The 16,581-nt window shown below is 52.1% G+C and overlaps 6 protein-coding genes across 6 annotated transcripts; 3 read left to right on the top strand and 3 right to left on the bottom strand.

Annotated features, from left to right (window-relative positions):
* Positions 1-2,069: 2,069 nt before the first annotated feature.
* Positions 2,070-4,311, top strand: J4E93_008467 (uncharacterized protein; the record flags this gene model as incomplete). Its single annotated transcript, XM_049346366.1, has 2 exons — positions 2,070-2,553; positions 2,936-4,311. The coding sequence occupies 2 exons, from the start codon at positions 2,070-2,072 to the stop codon at positions 4,309-4,311; spliced, it is 1,860 nt and encodes a 619-aa protein (XP_049196256.1).
* A 43-nt stretch (positions 4,312-4,354) lies between these two features.
* On the bottom strand, positions 4,355-5,955 carry J4E93_008466 (uncharacterized protein; the record flags this gene model as incomplete). Its single annotated transcript, XM_049346365.1, has 4 exons — positions 4,355-4,582; positions 4,630-5,476; positions 5,525-5,793; positions 5,845-5,955. 4 exons carry the CDS (start codon positions 5,953-5,955, stop codon positions 4,355-4,357), a joined length of 1,455 nt encoding a protein of 484 aa, XP_049196255.1.
* A 328-nt stretch (positions 5,956-6,283) lies between these two features.
* Positions 6,284-8,080, bottom strand: J4E93_008465 (uncharacterized protein; the record flags this gene model as incomplete). Its single annotated transcript, XM_049346364.1, has 6 exons — positions 6,284-6,443; positions 6,503-7,265; positions 7,311-7,560; positions 7,607-7,742; positions 7,872-7,999; positions 8,057-8,080. The coding sequence occupies 6 exons, from the start codon at positions 8,078-8,080 to the stop codon at positions 6,284-6,286; spliced, it is 1,461 nt and encodes a 486-aa protein (XP_049196254.1).
* A 913-nt stretch (positions 8,081-8,993) lies between these two features.
* J4E93_008464 (uncharacterized protein) lies at positions 8,994-10,485 on the top strand (the record flags this gene model as incomplete). The annotated part of the gene is made up of 4 exons (XM_049346363.1): positions 8,994-9,057; positions 9,129-9,273; positions 9,360-9,892; positions 9,941-10,485. 4 exons carry the CDS (start codon positions 8,994-8,996, stop codon positions 10,483-10,485), a joined length of 1,287 nt encoding a protein of 428 aa, XP_049196253.1.
* Positions 10,486-11,160: 675 nt separating this feature from the next.
* On the top strand, positions 11,161-12,542 carry J4E93_008463 (uncharacterized protein; the record flags this gene model as incomplete). The annotated part of the gene is made up of 4 exons (XM_049346362.1): positions 11,161-11,858; positions 11,909-11,979; positions 12,030-12,323; positions 12,382-12,542. 4 exons carry the CDS (start codon positions 11,161-11,163, stop codon positions 12,540-12,542), a joined length of 1,224 nt encoding a protein of 407 aa, XP_049196252.1.
* A 342-nt stretch (positions 12,543-12,884) lies between these two features.
* J4E93_008462 (uncharacterized protein) lies at positions 12,885-16,370 on the bottom strand (the record flags this gene model as incomplete). The annotated part of the gene is made up of 3 exons (XM_049346361.1): positions 12,885-14,330; positions 14,377-16,144; positions 16,213-16,370. 3 exons carry the CDS (start codon positions 16,368-16,370, stop codon positions 12,885-12,887), a joined length of 3,372 nt encoding a protein of 1,123 aa, XP_049196251.1.
* Positions 16,371-16,581: the final 211 nt, after the last annotated feature.

Here is a 16,581-nt window from a genome sequence, read left to right as displayed (position 1 = left end):
GATTTGACGTCCTGGCAATGCGACGTTGTAGCAAACTGAGGTTCCGGCAATCTGACGTTCTGACAACTTGACGTCCTGACAATTCGACGTTCTGGCAACATGACGTTCTGGCAACATGACGTTCTGGCAACATGACGTTCTGACAATTTGACGTTCTGGCAATCCTACCGATGAGGTTAGGAACAGATTTGAGGAAATGCCATCCTGGCAATTTGACGTTTTGACAATTTGACGTTCAGGCAATGCGACAGAAAAGGTTGGGAACAGATTTGAGAAATACTGTTCTAGCAATCTGACGTTCTGGCAGCCTCACTTTCTGGCAATCTGACGTTCTGACATTTTGACGTTCTGGCGATGCTACAGAAACGGTCAGGAACAGAAATGAGGAAATGCCGTCCTGGCAAGTTGCCGTTCTGGCAATCCTACAGGAAGCATGAGCAGCAGAGTTGTGGATTCGCCGCTCTGGCTATCTGCCGTTCTGACTATTCTACAGAAAGGATGAGAAGCAGATTCGTGGATTTGTTAATCTGGCAATTCGCCGTCCTGGCAATTCCACGAGTAGATTGGAGTGACATTTGAAGGATTGCCGCCACAGCATTGTGGCGTTCTGGCAATTCCACGGAAAGTTTGGAATTACATTTGTAGAATTGCTGCCCTCGTATCTTGCTGATCTGGCAGTTCTACGGAAAGATTAGAATGACATTTGTAAGATTGCCACCCTAGCAGTTTGCCGTTCTGGCAATTTTACAGAAAGGTGGGAATGAGATTTGTAGGATTGCCGCCCTGTTAACTTGCTGATATGGCAATTCTACACAAAGGTAGGAAGCAGATTTGTGGAATACCCGCTCTGGCGATTTGCCGTTCTGGTAATTCTACCCAAAAGATAAGAAGTACGTCACAGATTCACTAGTCTAGCAATGCGCTATTCCAGTAATTTTAGATACGAGATAGTGGAGTGAATGCTAGATTTACAAAGTAACTATTAGACAAAGTAGAAAATCTAAGAAGTTTAGAAGTTAGGTTTTAGATTATTCCTAAATTACAGAACTACTAGTTTGGTGGCTTGTACACAGTATAAATATCGTATCTACAAAACAGCTAAATTGTACTTTATGCAAATCAGAAATTGCTGTTGTTAGTATATTACCCTCGCGCGAGCTGACATGAAGATCCTATTCTTCCTTCCATTTCTGGTGACAATCCAAGTCGTTCAACACTTGGGCAGAAGTCTATGAACCCGTTACTCGTGCAAAAGCACGAGTCGGGTAAACTACTTCCGGACTGTAAAAAATACAGTTGCTTGGGTGGCTGACAGCGACTGTTGCACACGCCTATACAGTCTGTCGTCGAATCTTGGCCGCTCACTCTTGGAGTTTGCCAGCCTCAAGCAGCGAGTACTGTTGAACATCGTGTGTAATGATCATGATGGGCTTCCTCTTACTTTATCATCCTAATAAGAACGCTCTATGAACGGAATCAATCTTTGATGTGAGGCTCTCGTTAGGAACGCGGCTGAATAGCACAAACGTATGTAATACAATGGCCGTCAACTTTCCTAAAACGATCCAACCTTCAGTTTGATGCGAAAGCCACGACGACCTTACCCCTTTTCGAATCCGCAACAGCAACACCACTTCAAGCGTCGCTATAACGGGGCGTACCATATCATCAAGGTTACCGGATAACTGGAAGTAGAGGTGTGAGAGGCACGGGTACCTGAAGGCGCCAGTAGTGCCGCGCTAACCGCCCCCGCTCTTGGCGCGCACCCAGGTGGCATCAGAGTGGGCGATGCACTGAGACAACAAAGGGTGATGTTATGTTCATTCTGCCTTAATCTGTCTTGGCTATGCACCAAGACACCGTTCCGGGTCGGTCGGCTTCCAGTATGACAGATGACGCCGCGTTTGTTGCATCGTTGCTACCTACCTAGGTATATTTGAGCATTATAACGTATTGTGCTCCTCCTGTTCGCCTTTTTACTTCCCTCATTCTCAGTTGCCGCCTCCTTTCCTCTAACCAACATCATGACCTCAGCATTCACTACAGAAATTGTACCTTTCCCGCCCACCATGACTTCAACATTCATTTCGATCGCATCAGAAATCGTTCCAATCCCATCGAGCGTAGCCCTGCCTACACCCACGTCTTGTTCTCCAGGCATCGCTCCTAATGGTCTCAATATTACGGGGCTCACAGGCCAGATCTGCCAGGTCAACGTTCCCCTGAACGATGTCAACATCACATCCTGTTGCAACGATGATGCCGAGGTCCGTATCTTGAACGACTGCACTCAGTGGTGTGAGGCAGACAATGGGAGTGATTTCTTCGACTGTATCAACGATATGGCCCCGTCGGCGTATCCCTTCCTTGGTGGGCCGTGTGTAGTCTTGTCGGCGAGCTCGACTCCAACGATGTCATCATCCAGCACCGGAACTGCATCGACACCGTCTACTTCCCCAGAGACTCAGACATCCGAGTTCACTGAGGCATCGCCTTCCACCACTGAGTCAGAAGAGGATGGTGCTGAAGCAACGGAGACTCCCGATGTCGAAGGTATGCATCTAATCACCTGCTTCCCTACAACGTGCTAACTCAAGTAGACGCCGCCATCGTCAACCTGAGCCAGCATACGCTTGGCATGACAGTCCTTGCTGTAGCTACAACATTTAGCCTCCTGACTTGGCTTTAGTCAAGAACACGTTTCGAATTCGGAAGGAGACATGTACCGATCTGCATACATACAAACATGGTGTAAGAATGATATTGCCTTGCAAATCATTAGAATGCATCTAATTCATCCCCAAGCACCTTTTACACAATCTTCTCTTATCATATGACGTGGTAAAGTGAGCTGCTACAGAGCAATCATCAAATTCAGTCTGAGTAGGGTAGCACATGAGGCCTACACTTTGCTAATAGCAAGCACATACCATAGCATGCTTAAAGCGCCCAGAAGAACGTAGCGAAATCATTCGTATCTCATCACCCATGCACGAATTCAAAGGCCATGTCGATAATGTGCGCAAAGAAGCGATTCAGTATCTACAAGAACAAAGCTTCTTCAACGTCACCTCGAGTACAAGTAGTCTCAGCAACGAGATCGCACCAATCTTCGCTCGCGACCGGTTCATTGGCGTCTCACAGAACATGTACGAAAGCATGAGGCCTGGTCTGCAACTTGCGAGTCGATTTGTGGGAGACGAACGAGTTCTCGACTACTTCTGGCATCAGATGAGAAGCAGGACATTGCCTTCCCAGACCTTCGTAAGAGATGAGCCACCGCCACTAATCTACACATCAGACTATCGGCTGGTGGAGAAATCCGTTTTGATGGCCGAATGGAGGGAGAAACTGGACAACCTAACTAGCGTTTTGACTTGGAAGGTGCAAGAATCCGACCGTACTCCGACAGACATGGATTTGGGATTAACTTTCGCTTTTGATGAACTCCGAACAACCTTCTCAGACCACGCGACCAATGACAAGACTTATAACGAGGTTTTAAGGCTTTGCAATTGGCGCGAAGCGGATAGAAGCGCCAAGGTACGTAACGGTATGCTGGCTTATTGCGCCGATATGATGGGCGAGGGCTTGCGATTTCGACCAGGACAGGGGGCACCGACGAGTCCCTGTGTACTCCTGCACTCATTCTTTCGCAAGGTGCTCGACCCAGACTCCGAGACAACTGTGTCAGATAGTTCTGGTCCTCCCCCTCCATCTAGCGTACAGAACCTTGGACCCCAATTCCTTCTCGCCCACGTCTTGCTCCACGAGTTGGCCCACTGTCTCGACAAGTTTCCGATCTTCAAGTGCAATGATCCCCAAGGTCTATCGATGGAGGCCTTCGCTAGCGAGGAAGAAGCCAGTGTCTTCCAATTTCCCGAATGCGGTCTCTCCTGGGAACGGGCAATCTTCCAAGGCCGTTGCATCCGATTCCATCAATTCGTCGCTGACCAAAGCAAGATAGCAATGAAATACACAGATATCGCTGCCCTTGTCGTCGCGAGTTTCAGCCACAAAGACGATCGTGGTACTGCTACATCATCTACTTTCACCGTTGGTGACAAAACTTACAAGGCCACGACTGACTTCACGAGCTATGAGAAGGCATTGACCCCGTGGCAATGGATTTCAGACTGGTTCCAGGATTCGCATTGGCATCCTAATCGGACTCGTGAAGAAGTATTGGCCCTGCCTTCTCTGGGATGGACAATGTCCTATGAACTCCCTGCGCCAGATGATCCGCCCACGATCGCTGATGAGATTGTGAGAGTTCGGATCAAAGTACCTCACGATGATGAGCAGGAATAGATGCGTAGTAACTGATACCTACGAAAGACATTTATGTAGTTTGTCAAGCAGCTTGCTTTATGGTCTCAACTGTCTCCTTCCCATAAACATCATGCTTCGCATCCTCCACAATTCTGCACTCATACAGCTTGAACTTTCGTGCCGCCACTCTAGCTTCGAAGATCTCATCCAGCTCCTCTAGTGATCGCGCTTTTGTCTCCGGGAGGAAGAAGTAGAACCAGGCAACGCAGATGAAGTTCGAAGCTGCCCATATGTACGTGTATTGCGGGCCCTGCGATCGTGTTAGCGTTATAGGGAAGAGGAAGCATGCTTACTCACCCAGTCAAGATCCTGAGGGTTGATGAAGTATGGCGAGCAAAAGCCGATCAGCCAGGCGAGGAAGTAGCCAAGCGCATTGGCGCTACCCACTGTCCAAGCTCGCAGTCTTGAACTGACAAGCTCTGTTGCTAGAGGGCTTGTCGCAACGCCCACCCCGGCATTGTAGCAAAACAGGAACAGCGCCGTAAAAGCTACTAACACATTCCCGGTCTCGACGGAGTTAGGCTTTACGCTACTGGCGATCCCGCACGCAAGCTCACATAGACCGCATGCTATCGCTCCAGCGATCATGATCGTCCTTCTTCCAAAGAGTTTGTTCATGGAGAAGAGACCAAGGTGAACACCGATGAACCCGATACACGAGTTCATAATACTGTACTGAAAGGCTTTCGTAATCCCAGCGATGGCGAGGAAGTAGGTTTGGTACCCGATGAAGAACCAGACGCCACTCGCTGACTGGCTTGCAATCGTGCCCCAACAAAGAAGTGTTCGTCTCAAGTCGTTGCCGCGGAAGAGATCCAGAAAGCCTGAACTCTGACTCAATCTGCGCTCTTCTTCCACACCACGGATCATCTCCGCCCATTCCAACTCCAGCTCTTCGCCATGGTCGAAGCGAAGACGCTCCAAAGACTTGCGCGCCGCATCATGTTGGTCACGATGTAGAAGCCATCGCGGACTCTCGGGGACGAAGAAGAGTGCTGTGCCGAGTAGAACCGGGACGATGAACATGCAGGCGAGAGGAACTTGATAGGAGAGTTTCGAGAGGTAGCGTGAAGTGTAGTTGTCGATGATGGAACCGATGATGCTTCCGAGGTTCACATAAAAAGAGAAGAGTCCGACCATGATTCTGCTGATTGTCAGTATAACCAGTGCCTGGGTAGACTGAAGAACATACTCCCGAAGATGCGCCGGTGCTGCTTCGCTACAGTACACAGTCGAGAATACGACAAAGAAGCCGTTGGAGAAGCCTAGCAACAATCGACCTACGTACAAACCGGCCTTGGACGTAGACCCAATCTGTACCGACACTGCAGCCAGACATATGATGCATGCGAGCCACAAGGCCTTTCTGCGACCGAAGTAGCCACCAAACACACCAGCAGCAATAGCAGATACGCAAGAACCCAGATTTAGCAAAGAGGTCATGAGCTGTTGCACCGTCGACTATCTTGAGCGTCAGTAACGTTCGCGATGTCATAGGCTATGTGGACTTGCATCAATACCATAGCCAAGCGGGCTTGTCGGGTCCTCATACCCAAAGACCTTCAAGAATCCAGGCATGGCCTGCAGACCGCCTACTGCAGCAGTATCGATGCCGTACTGCATGCTAGCAATAGCGACGGCGGAGCATATTAGTAAGCATTTGCGGTTCGCCCACAAGGACGTCTCCTGAAGTTTTGCCATTATTGCTCACGCTGGGATAGACCAGCATCCTCCTACGAGAAGAAGGGGTCGCAGCCTTATACAGCGACATATGCGAGTCAGGCGAGGTTAGCATCGTGGGGCAGTGAGGAGAAACCCATGTCTTCTCCGCACTGACAGGGGTGTTATGCAAAGCTGTATGGAAATGCCCGACGGCATTTCGAGAGTTGATCGACCTCGCGAGTCGACGCATACATAATATCCATGAATGATATCATATCTCAGCCAATCCCTACTCGTAGAACGTGCTGAACTTGTACTTGGTTTCGCGATCATACTTCGCCAAATCTTGCCGTGCTTGCTGCGCCTCTCGGATAACGGTCTGCTTGATCTCTTCGTGTCTGGGTGTGAACTTGACCTTGAATGGCTGGGGTCGCCAGTTCGATCCGCTCCTGCTAAACGTTAGTACCCAGAGCGTTTTATAGTCTTGGGGTATCGAAACACGACTTACGTGAAATTGAAGATGTCAACAGGCACTTCCTCTCCCGTCTTTGGGTCCACCTCTTGCTCCACCTTGTACGCCCACACCAATCGTGCGATACTGAGGTGCGTACCCTGCTCAGCCAACGCTTGACCAGCACAGCTTCTTCTGCCCCATCCGAAAGTCATATATCCCTTCTCACCAGGAAATGGCCTCTTATCATCCGTATCGAGGAATCTCCTAGGATTGAAGCGATCGGGGTCGGGGAATTCGCGCTCATTGTGATGTATTGCCCAGACGTTCCCCTGCACCCAGGTACCCTTCGCTATATAGTAGCCGTTGTAATAGTCATCTTGAGTGGGTGCATGAGCAGTACCTCCTATAATCGCCACTGAACGCCAGCGGAAGACCTCTTTGACGAAAGCGCGGAGATATGGAAGATCGTCTTCGAGCGTCGGACTTCGCGATCGCCCCACTACACGGTCTAGCTCTTCCCAGGCGGGTTCAAGGGTCTCGGGGAAGGCACGCATTGCCAGTACCGCTGTTTGTAAAGTGCTGCTCGATGTGTCCGCTCCAGCACCGAGTAGATTAGCGGCGAGATTGGAAATCTCGAGAGGATGAAGATTTAGGTGAGGTGCTTCGCGAAAGAGATACTTGGAGTAGTTCTCTTCTGGACATTGTTTGGCCTCCTCGGCTAAAGCATAGAAGAAATCATTGCGGCCGTATTTGGGCTTTGCTGAACGTCGAGTATCACGCTTCCAAGGAGCCATCCAATTGGGAAACTTGGCCAGCCCTGCCTTTGTTAGCACGAGTTTGAACAAGCGACATTGAGAATTACATGGAAAGGTCTCCATCAGTCGCGGGAAATCCTTGGCGACGACCGCCATCTTAGCAGAGGTCTGCATCTGCGCGATAACTTCAGTGATCAACGGATCTTGTATGTCTCCAATCCGACGTCCGAAGCCGATGATCGACACAACGCTCGTAGCGTATCGCTCGAAATGAGCTACGAATTTGTCGGGTGTCTCGAGCAAGTCACATACTACTATCTTGTTTTCGTCGTCTTGAAGGCTTCGATGGCGTTTTATCTGATAACGTTAGCATGCACAGATTGAAACCCTGTGTCACGCTGACCTGCTGTATCCCAACACCCTGGTGGGTAACTCTCCTGAGGTCGCGAAACTTTTCACGTTGTTCTTTCGTGTACGTGTATTTGTGCAGCAGATTCATTTGGCCAGACATAAGCTCAGCGAACATCAGCATGCGGGGTCTAGAGTTGTAGATGTTTGCCCGCTTGACGAGAAGCTCATCTGCAGTCCATGCGTCATTGACCCAGACCGTCGGTCTCGTATGCTGTGTTATTCACCGTTCATGACGGTAAGGTTGCCGTGGAACTAACCGCCCGATCCAGAATGTGATGAGCGGCGAATTGTACTGTTTCGATAATTGTTCCATGAGATACCAAGGCTTTTCCTCCGGTAGACTAAAGGTGTTTCCAACAATAGGCCAAGGCAATGGTCCTGGCGGCTGTTGGTGTATTAGTGACAGATCAGACATGAAGATGGCAAAGAAGAGAGCACTTACCATTCGCCATCTTAGGTACAGCATGCGACAGTAATCTAGTACAAGAGCGATGATGCCCACAAGAAGAAGATAAGTAGCCCACATGCTCGCAATTATGGGATATCGATGAGTACGACAGTAAACTGGAAAGCTGGTGCGCGTAGAGGATCCGGTAACAGAGCTGACCGAAACTGTAAGATGAGATGCTTATACTTGAGCCTTTCACGTGATTCGATCCGTTGCTTGATGGATAATCAAAGGCAACGGCTGGGGATCATCCCCACATTACTGTGGTGGGGCAGCCCGCTTTGGCTGCTTGCGGGAAGGCCGGAAATGAGATGCGTAAGCCGCAATATGCGTATCGCGCCGACATGTCCAATTCGCTGCGAAAGCTACGAGACGCGTAGATAGTTGTTGACGGGCTGGGGGAGAAGCGGGGTATGTGTAACGCACTCGCTGTCATGCCTCTTGTCCTGGATTCTGTTGAACCACAAATACGTGGAACACACTCCGCTAACCAGCTGGAGAATATACTTGGTTTCGAGGTAGAAGAGTACGTTCTGTGCTCAAACTGATGCATAGCGTTGTTCGGCTCGACTCTCGGTGCGGTAGATATGGTATCTACGGAGCCGGAACGGCTGATCTTCGCTCAACGAAGCTCCAATGCGTGGTATGTATCAGGACCTAACGATTCGCTGTGTCGGAATGCGGGCATATGTGGTGTTGATGCAGCGTTCTCGCTCAGCTGGTGTTGAGCAGTTTCGCCAGATCTTGATGACGTAACGCGCAATCCCGGATGCATCTCCGCGTCGGGTTAGTGCCGAATCGCGCTCGTCGCAGACACGCGGCCAGCAGCACGCGCATACGTGACCAGTACAACTTGTTGTATGTCAAACTCGAGCATGTCAAGCAAGCGTTCGACGACTCTTGGTAGATGAGGACAAGAGCTACTACTACGATGGGTTCCAGCCAAGACTCTGACAGCGCCCACTATGTGCCCAATGGCACCAATGGCGTAAAGCGTGAGTCTCCACCTGGGCACCTGCACGATGCAATGCAAGGCACAGTCCAACCCCGACGCTAACAGCACCAGGCCGGCGAAGGTCAACCGTTCTCAATGCGAGATCGCATGTCAAGCAGGAACTATGGAAGCAGGCGCCGATACTCATTGGCAGCACCAACTTCGAGCCTCTTCCTGATGCGAAGAACATCTTGATAACTGGTGGAGCTGGCTTCATGTACGTTGCGACGAGAGCACGGGAAGTTGTGAGCTGTGCGTCTCTTGATCTTTCGTTATGATGCATCACAACTGACCACCGAGTAGAGCTTGCTGGTTCGTACGGCATCTGGTACTCACATACCCACACTACAATGTCGTATCATTCGACAAGCTGGACTACTGCGCTGCGCTCAACAACACGCGAATCCTCGATGGTCGACCCAATTTCACCTTCGAACAGGGTGACATCACGTCACCGGCGGACGTAAAGCGCGTCTTGCGAAAACACAAAATCGACACGCTCTTTCACTTCGCGGCACAATCGCACGTCGATCTTAGCTTTGGCAATTCATACGAATTCACGAACACCAATGTATATGGCACCCATGTTCTGCTTGAAAGAGCGAGAGAACATGGTGTCACTAGATTCATACACATCTCGACCGATGAGGTATACGGCGATGTTCCTGTCGGAGCGGCAGACCTGGGCGAGACGAGCATACTGGCACCAACAAATCCATACTCGGCGAGTAAAGCAGCGGCAGAGATGATGGTCAGCGCATACAGGAGTAGCTTCAAGCTGCCGCTGATCACCGTTCGTGCGAACAATGTATATGGACCACATCAGTTCCCTGAGAGTGGGCCATCCTAGATCCTAGGGTTGATGACTGAGCTGACTTATGCAGAGATCATCCCAAAGTTCATCATGCTGCTACAGCGAAAACAGAAGCTCCTACTCCACGGCGACGGCTCACCCACACGACGATATCTGTACGCAGGGGATATTGTAGATGCGCTGGACACCATACTTCACAAAGGCGACATTGGTCAGATCTACAACATCGCGTCCAAGGACGAGATATCGAACTCGGACATCTGCCGCAGGCTGTTGGATGTCTTCGAAATATCCCATGACTCCCCTACCGAGCTGTCGAAATGGGTCGAGCACACGGAAGACCGGCCGTTTAACGACCAGCGCTATGCGACGGACGGGACCAAGCTGAGCGCGCTGGGTTGGGAACCCAAGACGAGCTTTGATGAAGGTCTGAAGGTGACAGTGGATTGGTATCGGAGGTTCGGCGAAGTATGGTGGGGAGACATAAGCCGCGTCCTGACATCGTTCCCGGTGGTGACGGGTAACGAGATCTGGACAAAAGAGGAGCATGAGGATCTACCCTCTTCGGACGGTGAGGTTACACACGAGGAAGACAGCGCGATTTGGACGACGTAGCATCATGCATGCTTGCTATTCACGTTGTAGATTGCAGGACGAAAGATACCCAGACAATGTCGGAGGTCTCAATATATGCGTACGGGTGGACCTTAGAAGGGCCAATTTAGGCGCGGTGCCTGAGAGCGGCTGCAGGGACCAAATGATGTGGGCCCAACCATGCGACTGCCCTGCCAATCTTCGCATTCAAGTTTGGAATTCGCTGCTCAGGACATACTCTCGAAACAAGATGCAGATTTCTTCGTGCTTTCACTCGAACCCACGGTTGGAACGTGTCTTGTAGCTATTTCGAGCGGTTCCTCGCAAGCGGCCCTCAGCCACAAGCGGTGGCGTACTCACCCCAGGGCTCCGCCTTCGCTAGCGGCATTGGGCGCTTCTGATGATTGAAACGCCAGACGCAGCAAAACATTCATTGCTCAAACGCGACTTCCTCTACCTGTGACATTCATATACTACTGCATCGCCTCTTCATCTCGTGCCTTCCTTCAATCACCTTTCGCGTTCCCGCTGCGAGACCGTGAACCTTGGCTCGCCCAATCGATAACGCACCCCACAATTCCCTTGGTGCTCCCCGACCCGTCAGCCCTCACCGCACCCACCCCTGACGTCGACGCCTACAAGACGCGACTCATCTCCTCGTTTTCTTCACCACACCCAAAACTCTACACCTGAATCATGGGCCTATTCTCCAAGAAGAAGGACAAGGGCGGCAAGGAAAGCCCAGCCGCCCAAAACCCGTATGCCGCACCTGTAGGCAAGGACCCATACGCACAACCACCCCCCTCGTACTCGAACGACGGCCAGGACAACTCTTTCCGCCAAGAGAAGACGCCGGCTGTCACCGGCCCGGGCCAGAGCTACGGACAGCGACCCGGCGGATATGGCGCGCAAGGAGGCAGCTACGGCGCACAGTCAGGCTATGGAGCCGATCGCTATGGCGGAGGCGCACCACAGCGGCCCGGCGGCTACGGAGGCCTGGGAAGGACTGCGTCCAACGACACCATGAGCACCGAGGCAGGCCGGAACGAGCTGTTCGGCAACGCTCCCCAACGCCAGCAAGCGCAACCGCCTCAGCAGCCCAGCGCCCTTGGTCAAAGCGGTGCCTATGGCAGCACCCCTGGTGGCGGATATGGAGCTGGTGCTCCCGGTGGCTATGGCTCTGCGCCTGGTGGCTACGGAGCATACGAGGACCGCCAATTGACGGCTGAAGAACAAGAAGAGGAAGACATCGACGCCACAAAGCAGGAGATCAAGTTCATGAAGCAGCAAGATGTTGCGAGCACCAGAAACGCTCTCCGTCTAGCTGAGCAGGCCTTGGAAACTGGTCGAGGAACTCTAGGGACACTGGCAGCACAGGGAGAGCGCATTCATAAGTACGTTGATCACATATTCACACGTTTATACACAGCTAACTCGTTCCTAGCACGGAACGCAACCTCGACCTTGCCTCCATCCAGAGCGACAGAGCAAATGGACAGACCAAGGAACTGGCCCGTAAGGACGCACCCCCCAACACGTATCATTCATGACTAACACGACTCCAGGCATCAATGCAAGCATGTTCTCCATCGTCCCCAACCCCTTCACAGGCAACTCCAAGCGCGAGAAGCAAATGCAACAAGCCATGGACCAGCACGCGCGCGACCGTGACACCCGAGAGCAAACCAACCGGGCCAAGTGGGAGTCCGGAGCCCGCGCAAACGAAGCTCAGCGTAAGCTAGCCACAGGCGGTGGACCACAAGGCAACAACAAGAGCTCGCTGGCTGCACGTTCGAAGTTCCAGTTCGAGGCTGACGAGGAGGATGACGAGATGGAGAACGAGATCGATAACAACTTGGGTACGTACTCCCCATCTATTGCATTCATGTGTGGATTCTAACAGACTTGTTTTAACAGACCAACTTCATGGCATGGCCAAGAACCTCAACCAACTCGGTCGCGCAATGGGCGAAGAGGTCGATAACCAGAACACGCACATTACACGCATCACTGGCAAGACAGATTCGGTCGATGACAAGATTGCCAGGAACAGGCTCAAGTTGGATCGCATCCACTAGGTCTGCACTCCAGCAAGGCGAGCGGAATGCTTGTCCTCGAGTGCAACTAAGCCCACATTAGGACCACGGTAGCTTGATGGCATCAATCGAGATATAGAGCATGGGATAAGGCATCATAGGCGTTTTGGACACAATGACACTATTTTCACTTTGATCTCGAATAAACGGGTTGACAGTACTGGATACGACACGTGATATTGCTTATGCTTGATGCCCAACTATGTATACTCAACGCCCGAACAGTACTCCAACAAAGATATTTCCAGTGATCGAAGGACCGTCCATGTCATGCCACATACTCTCATTACTGATTACCAATCAATCGCCATACTTATGCCATACCTATGCCAACAACAGCTTGTAACTCGCCACTTCAAATGCGCGAATCTCGATTGGCACACCCTTCTCCTTCACTTCTTCCGCTCCTACCCTCATGTTGCTTATGTCCAGCGGCTCACCCTCTTCGTCCTCCAGCGCATTGACCTTGATCACCTTCTTGACATCGACATCACCCCAGGTAAGCACGCCCTTGCTCTTTCCTCCCAGACTGTCGTAGATGCGTAGAATGATTGAATGACCCTTCTTGATCGGCAGTTCACCACGGCTGACATCCTCGTCGTCTTCACCGCGCTTGATGGTGTCGAGCACAAGGTTGGGGGCGCCGTAGATATGGAAGGGGTTCAAGAGACCACTGTGCATGGAGGATGCTGGGGCGTGCAGGCCCTGGCGACCAACAATCTTGAGAGGGTTGTTGAACTCAAAGGCCTTTCGCACAGTGCGCTCGTCCAGACCGCCCTTGTGAGGGAAGATGGCGTAGCGAGTCTTGTGGCTGCCCATGTCGGCATGGGCATCTGGGGCCTTGGGAGAGCGGAGAAGGGACAGACGCATGACGTTTCCGGCGACTGCGAAACCGTACTTGCTGTCGTTCAGGATCGAGACACCATAGGTAGCCTCGGACAGATCGGCCCACTTGTGGCAGCAGACTTCGAATTTGGCCATGTCCCAGGTGGTGTTGTAGTGGGTAGGTCGACGCACAATACCGAACTGCGTCTCGTAGCTGGCTTCCGTGTTCACAATGTCGACTGGGAACTCCACCTTGAGGAACCTCATTGTCTCGTGCCATTCAATCTCTGCGTCAAACTCGATGGCACTGGGTGTGTTTCCTACGGCTGCAGGTAGACTCATGGTCGTCTTGACCCACGACTTGTCTGAGACCTTCGTCTCAATCAGCAGGCTCACACGGTGAACGCTGTTCTCCGCAATGGTCACCTTGCTGGGCTCGAGTTCCTGCCGGGACTGAAGGTGGTATACTTCGACATCCCAGGCTTGCCAGTAAAGTGGCTTGTCGTCGTAAATTACAAGCTGACCGGCTTTGGCACCCTTCGGAATCAGTTCGCGATCGGCGGCAATATCGAAGAGTGAGGTGATGGCACCGTTGTTGACCTGTACAACGAATTGCGAGTTTCGCAGTTCGTAAACATTGGGATGGATCTCCTCAATAGTCGCCTTCTGAGCAGGGTACGCAGAGTGGAGTGGGAACACGTCCAGAGCACCCAGACCCTTCCGAGATCCGTTGCGATGAGCAAGACCGTACTCTGCACCTGGAGGACTATACTTCGTTCGACTTGCCTCACTCGGCAACTTGATGATTTCGGTACGGCTCCATGGCAAAGTGTTTATCGCGAATAGCTTGGTGTCTTGGTCCCAGCTAGTCTCATCGTTGAAGCCAAGTTCAGCAAGGGCGTCGGAAAGCAGCCTCTCCCCAGTAGCAAACACTTCGGCGTAAATCTAAAAAAGTCAGTCATGAAGTCAAGGTTGGGGATCAGCAACATACCCTATCGGAGTCGTCGTAGCACATTTCGATGGAACTTCCAGGCAGACAGTCATGGAACTGACACAAGAGCACATTCTCCCACATGTCATCAATGTCCTTCTTCGGGTACTTGTACGAGCTCTTCTTGCCGAAGCCGTTCTTGATTGTCGCCAAAGTCGCCAGGTACTCAATGTCCCTCAGCATGATCTCCGACTTCCTGTTGTTGCGCTTGTTGTTCGACTGTGTAGTGTATGTACCACGGTGAAGTTCGAAGTACAGCTCGCCATACCATGTCACGAGCTCAGTACCATTCTCGACCTTCTTCTCCAGGCGGTCGAAGAAGTCGTCTGCTGAGTCGCCTAGCTTGACGCGAGGCAACAGACCAGCAGTGTCGCTGATACCACGGCATCGCCTGAGTTTCTCAAGGTGCTGCCATGTCGGACCGCCGCCTCCATCTCCTTTGCCGAAGACAATCAGCGATGACTTGTCTTGGTCGAGCGACTTGTGCTGTGTGACACTGCGCTTGACGTCACCGAAGTTCGCTTCGCACGTGTACGTCTCAGATGGCGGCATATGGCAGATGACCTGACTGTTGTCCAGCGCGACCCAGTTGAATGTCGTGTGTGGGAAGTTGTTGATGTTGTTCCAGCTTAGCTTCTGAGTCAGGAATCTAGTCATACCCGAAATGCGACAGATCTGTGGTAATTGCGTCGAGTATCCGAAAGTGTCCGGCAGCCAGAAAGTGCGACACCGCTGGCCAAACTTGCTCTCGAAGTAGCGCTGGCCGTACAAGAATTGCCTGATAAGCGACTCTCCGCCGGGAAGATTGGTGTCATGCTCGACCCAACTACCACCGATAGGCTGGAAGCTGCCCTCCTTGACCTTCTTCTTGACACGATCGAATGTGGAAGGGTAGTACTGCTCGAGCCACTTGTATTGCTGCGCTTGTGAGCAGCAGAAGCGAAGCTCGGGGTATCGCTCGATGAGGTCGCACTGGTTCGACCAGGATCGGTTGACCTTTCGCTTGGTCTCATCGAATGGCCAGAGCCAACACGTGTCGATGTGGCAGTAGCCGATACCGTGCACGATCGCCTCCTGGTCGGTCTCGTATACTTTGTGCGAGTCTACGTCCTTGCCGACGTACTCAGCGGCAATCTTGCGGCATGCTTTGATACTCTCTTGGCTTCCATTGCCCGCAATGAAAGTGTCGATGATGCGGTTGCCGACCTGCTGGGCATCATGGGCTTGCGTCGAGTCTCCAGGGAACTCGCGAGCGGCATCTCCGATCTCCCAGAAGTCAAAGTATAGCCCTCTCGCCTCCAGGTTGACCGCCTGGACCTCGGCAGTGTGCAGCGTGTAGTACTTGTCTGGGTCTGGTGGCTGAATCGAGTCGCCGCCGGGGGCATTGCCGAACATGCCGTTGCAGGCCATCTCGATATAGAAGGTATGCTCTTTGCCGTCTCTGAAATCCTTGGGCAGGATCCATTGTGTGCGTTCGCCGCCACCTGTCAGTCCGTGGACAGTGTGTCCATCTTCGGTCCAGATCAAGCCCTCGTTGTTTGCATCCCAGACGAACTCGAGATGTTCCTTGTCGAGCATGTGCTTGGGCACCGTGAGTTGGACCTTGAACCAGTGGGTCGACCAACTGGGGCCAAATGACTCGCCAACTTTGGTGGGGTGGAAAGCATGGGAGGTGGCTTCCTTGAAGAGCGGGCGCGAGAGGTTCGGGGGCGAGTACACGGAGAGCTTCACCCAGTCGGTACCGGACGCGACAGCTTCGGTGAGCTTGCTGTATGACGTATGAGCATCTTGGAGCTGGAGACAGACGATTAGGAAGGCGTGAAGGTTGAGACTCACCCAATCAGACTCTGTTCCCTGTACTGTCCTGCATCGAGGAACTGCCTCAGTCGGCTCTGGTAGATGCTGTGGATCTGCTTGCCAACGGGACCAGCCGCCAGCTGTGGGTAGTCTTTGGCCACGGGGACGGGCATGTTGCGGTGCGATTCTCCTCCCATGGTGGATGAGGCTGAGAATGGGGATTGGAACTCGGTCGAGGCGGTGTGGAAATGTCAACAACGTCAACAGCACGCTACAGCAGCTGTGGTACCTTGCATGGCTCCGGCTGTGTTGGGGAGGAGCTCTCCCCGCATCTTGGCGATGGAGGCCCATGCTCCCTGCCCCATGATCCATTACCCACTCATCTCCACTTGGTCCCATCTTGCAGTC

This window comes from Alternaria ventricosa (genome assembly GCF_023758065.1).
Source record: "Alternaria ventricosa strain BMP 2768 chromosome Unknown scaffold_17, whole genome shotgun sequence".
In the NCBI taxonomy this organism is placed as follows: Eukaryota; Fungi; Ascomycota; class Dothideomycetes; order Pleosporales; family Pleosporaceae; genus Alternaria; species Alternaria ventricosa.
The sequence above is the reverse complement of the archived record's forward strand: the minus strand, read 5'-3'. Positions and strand labels throughout refer to the sequence as shown.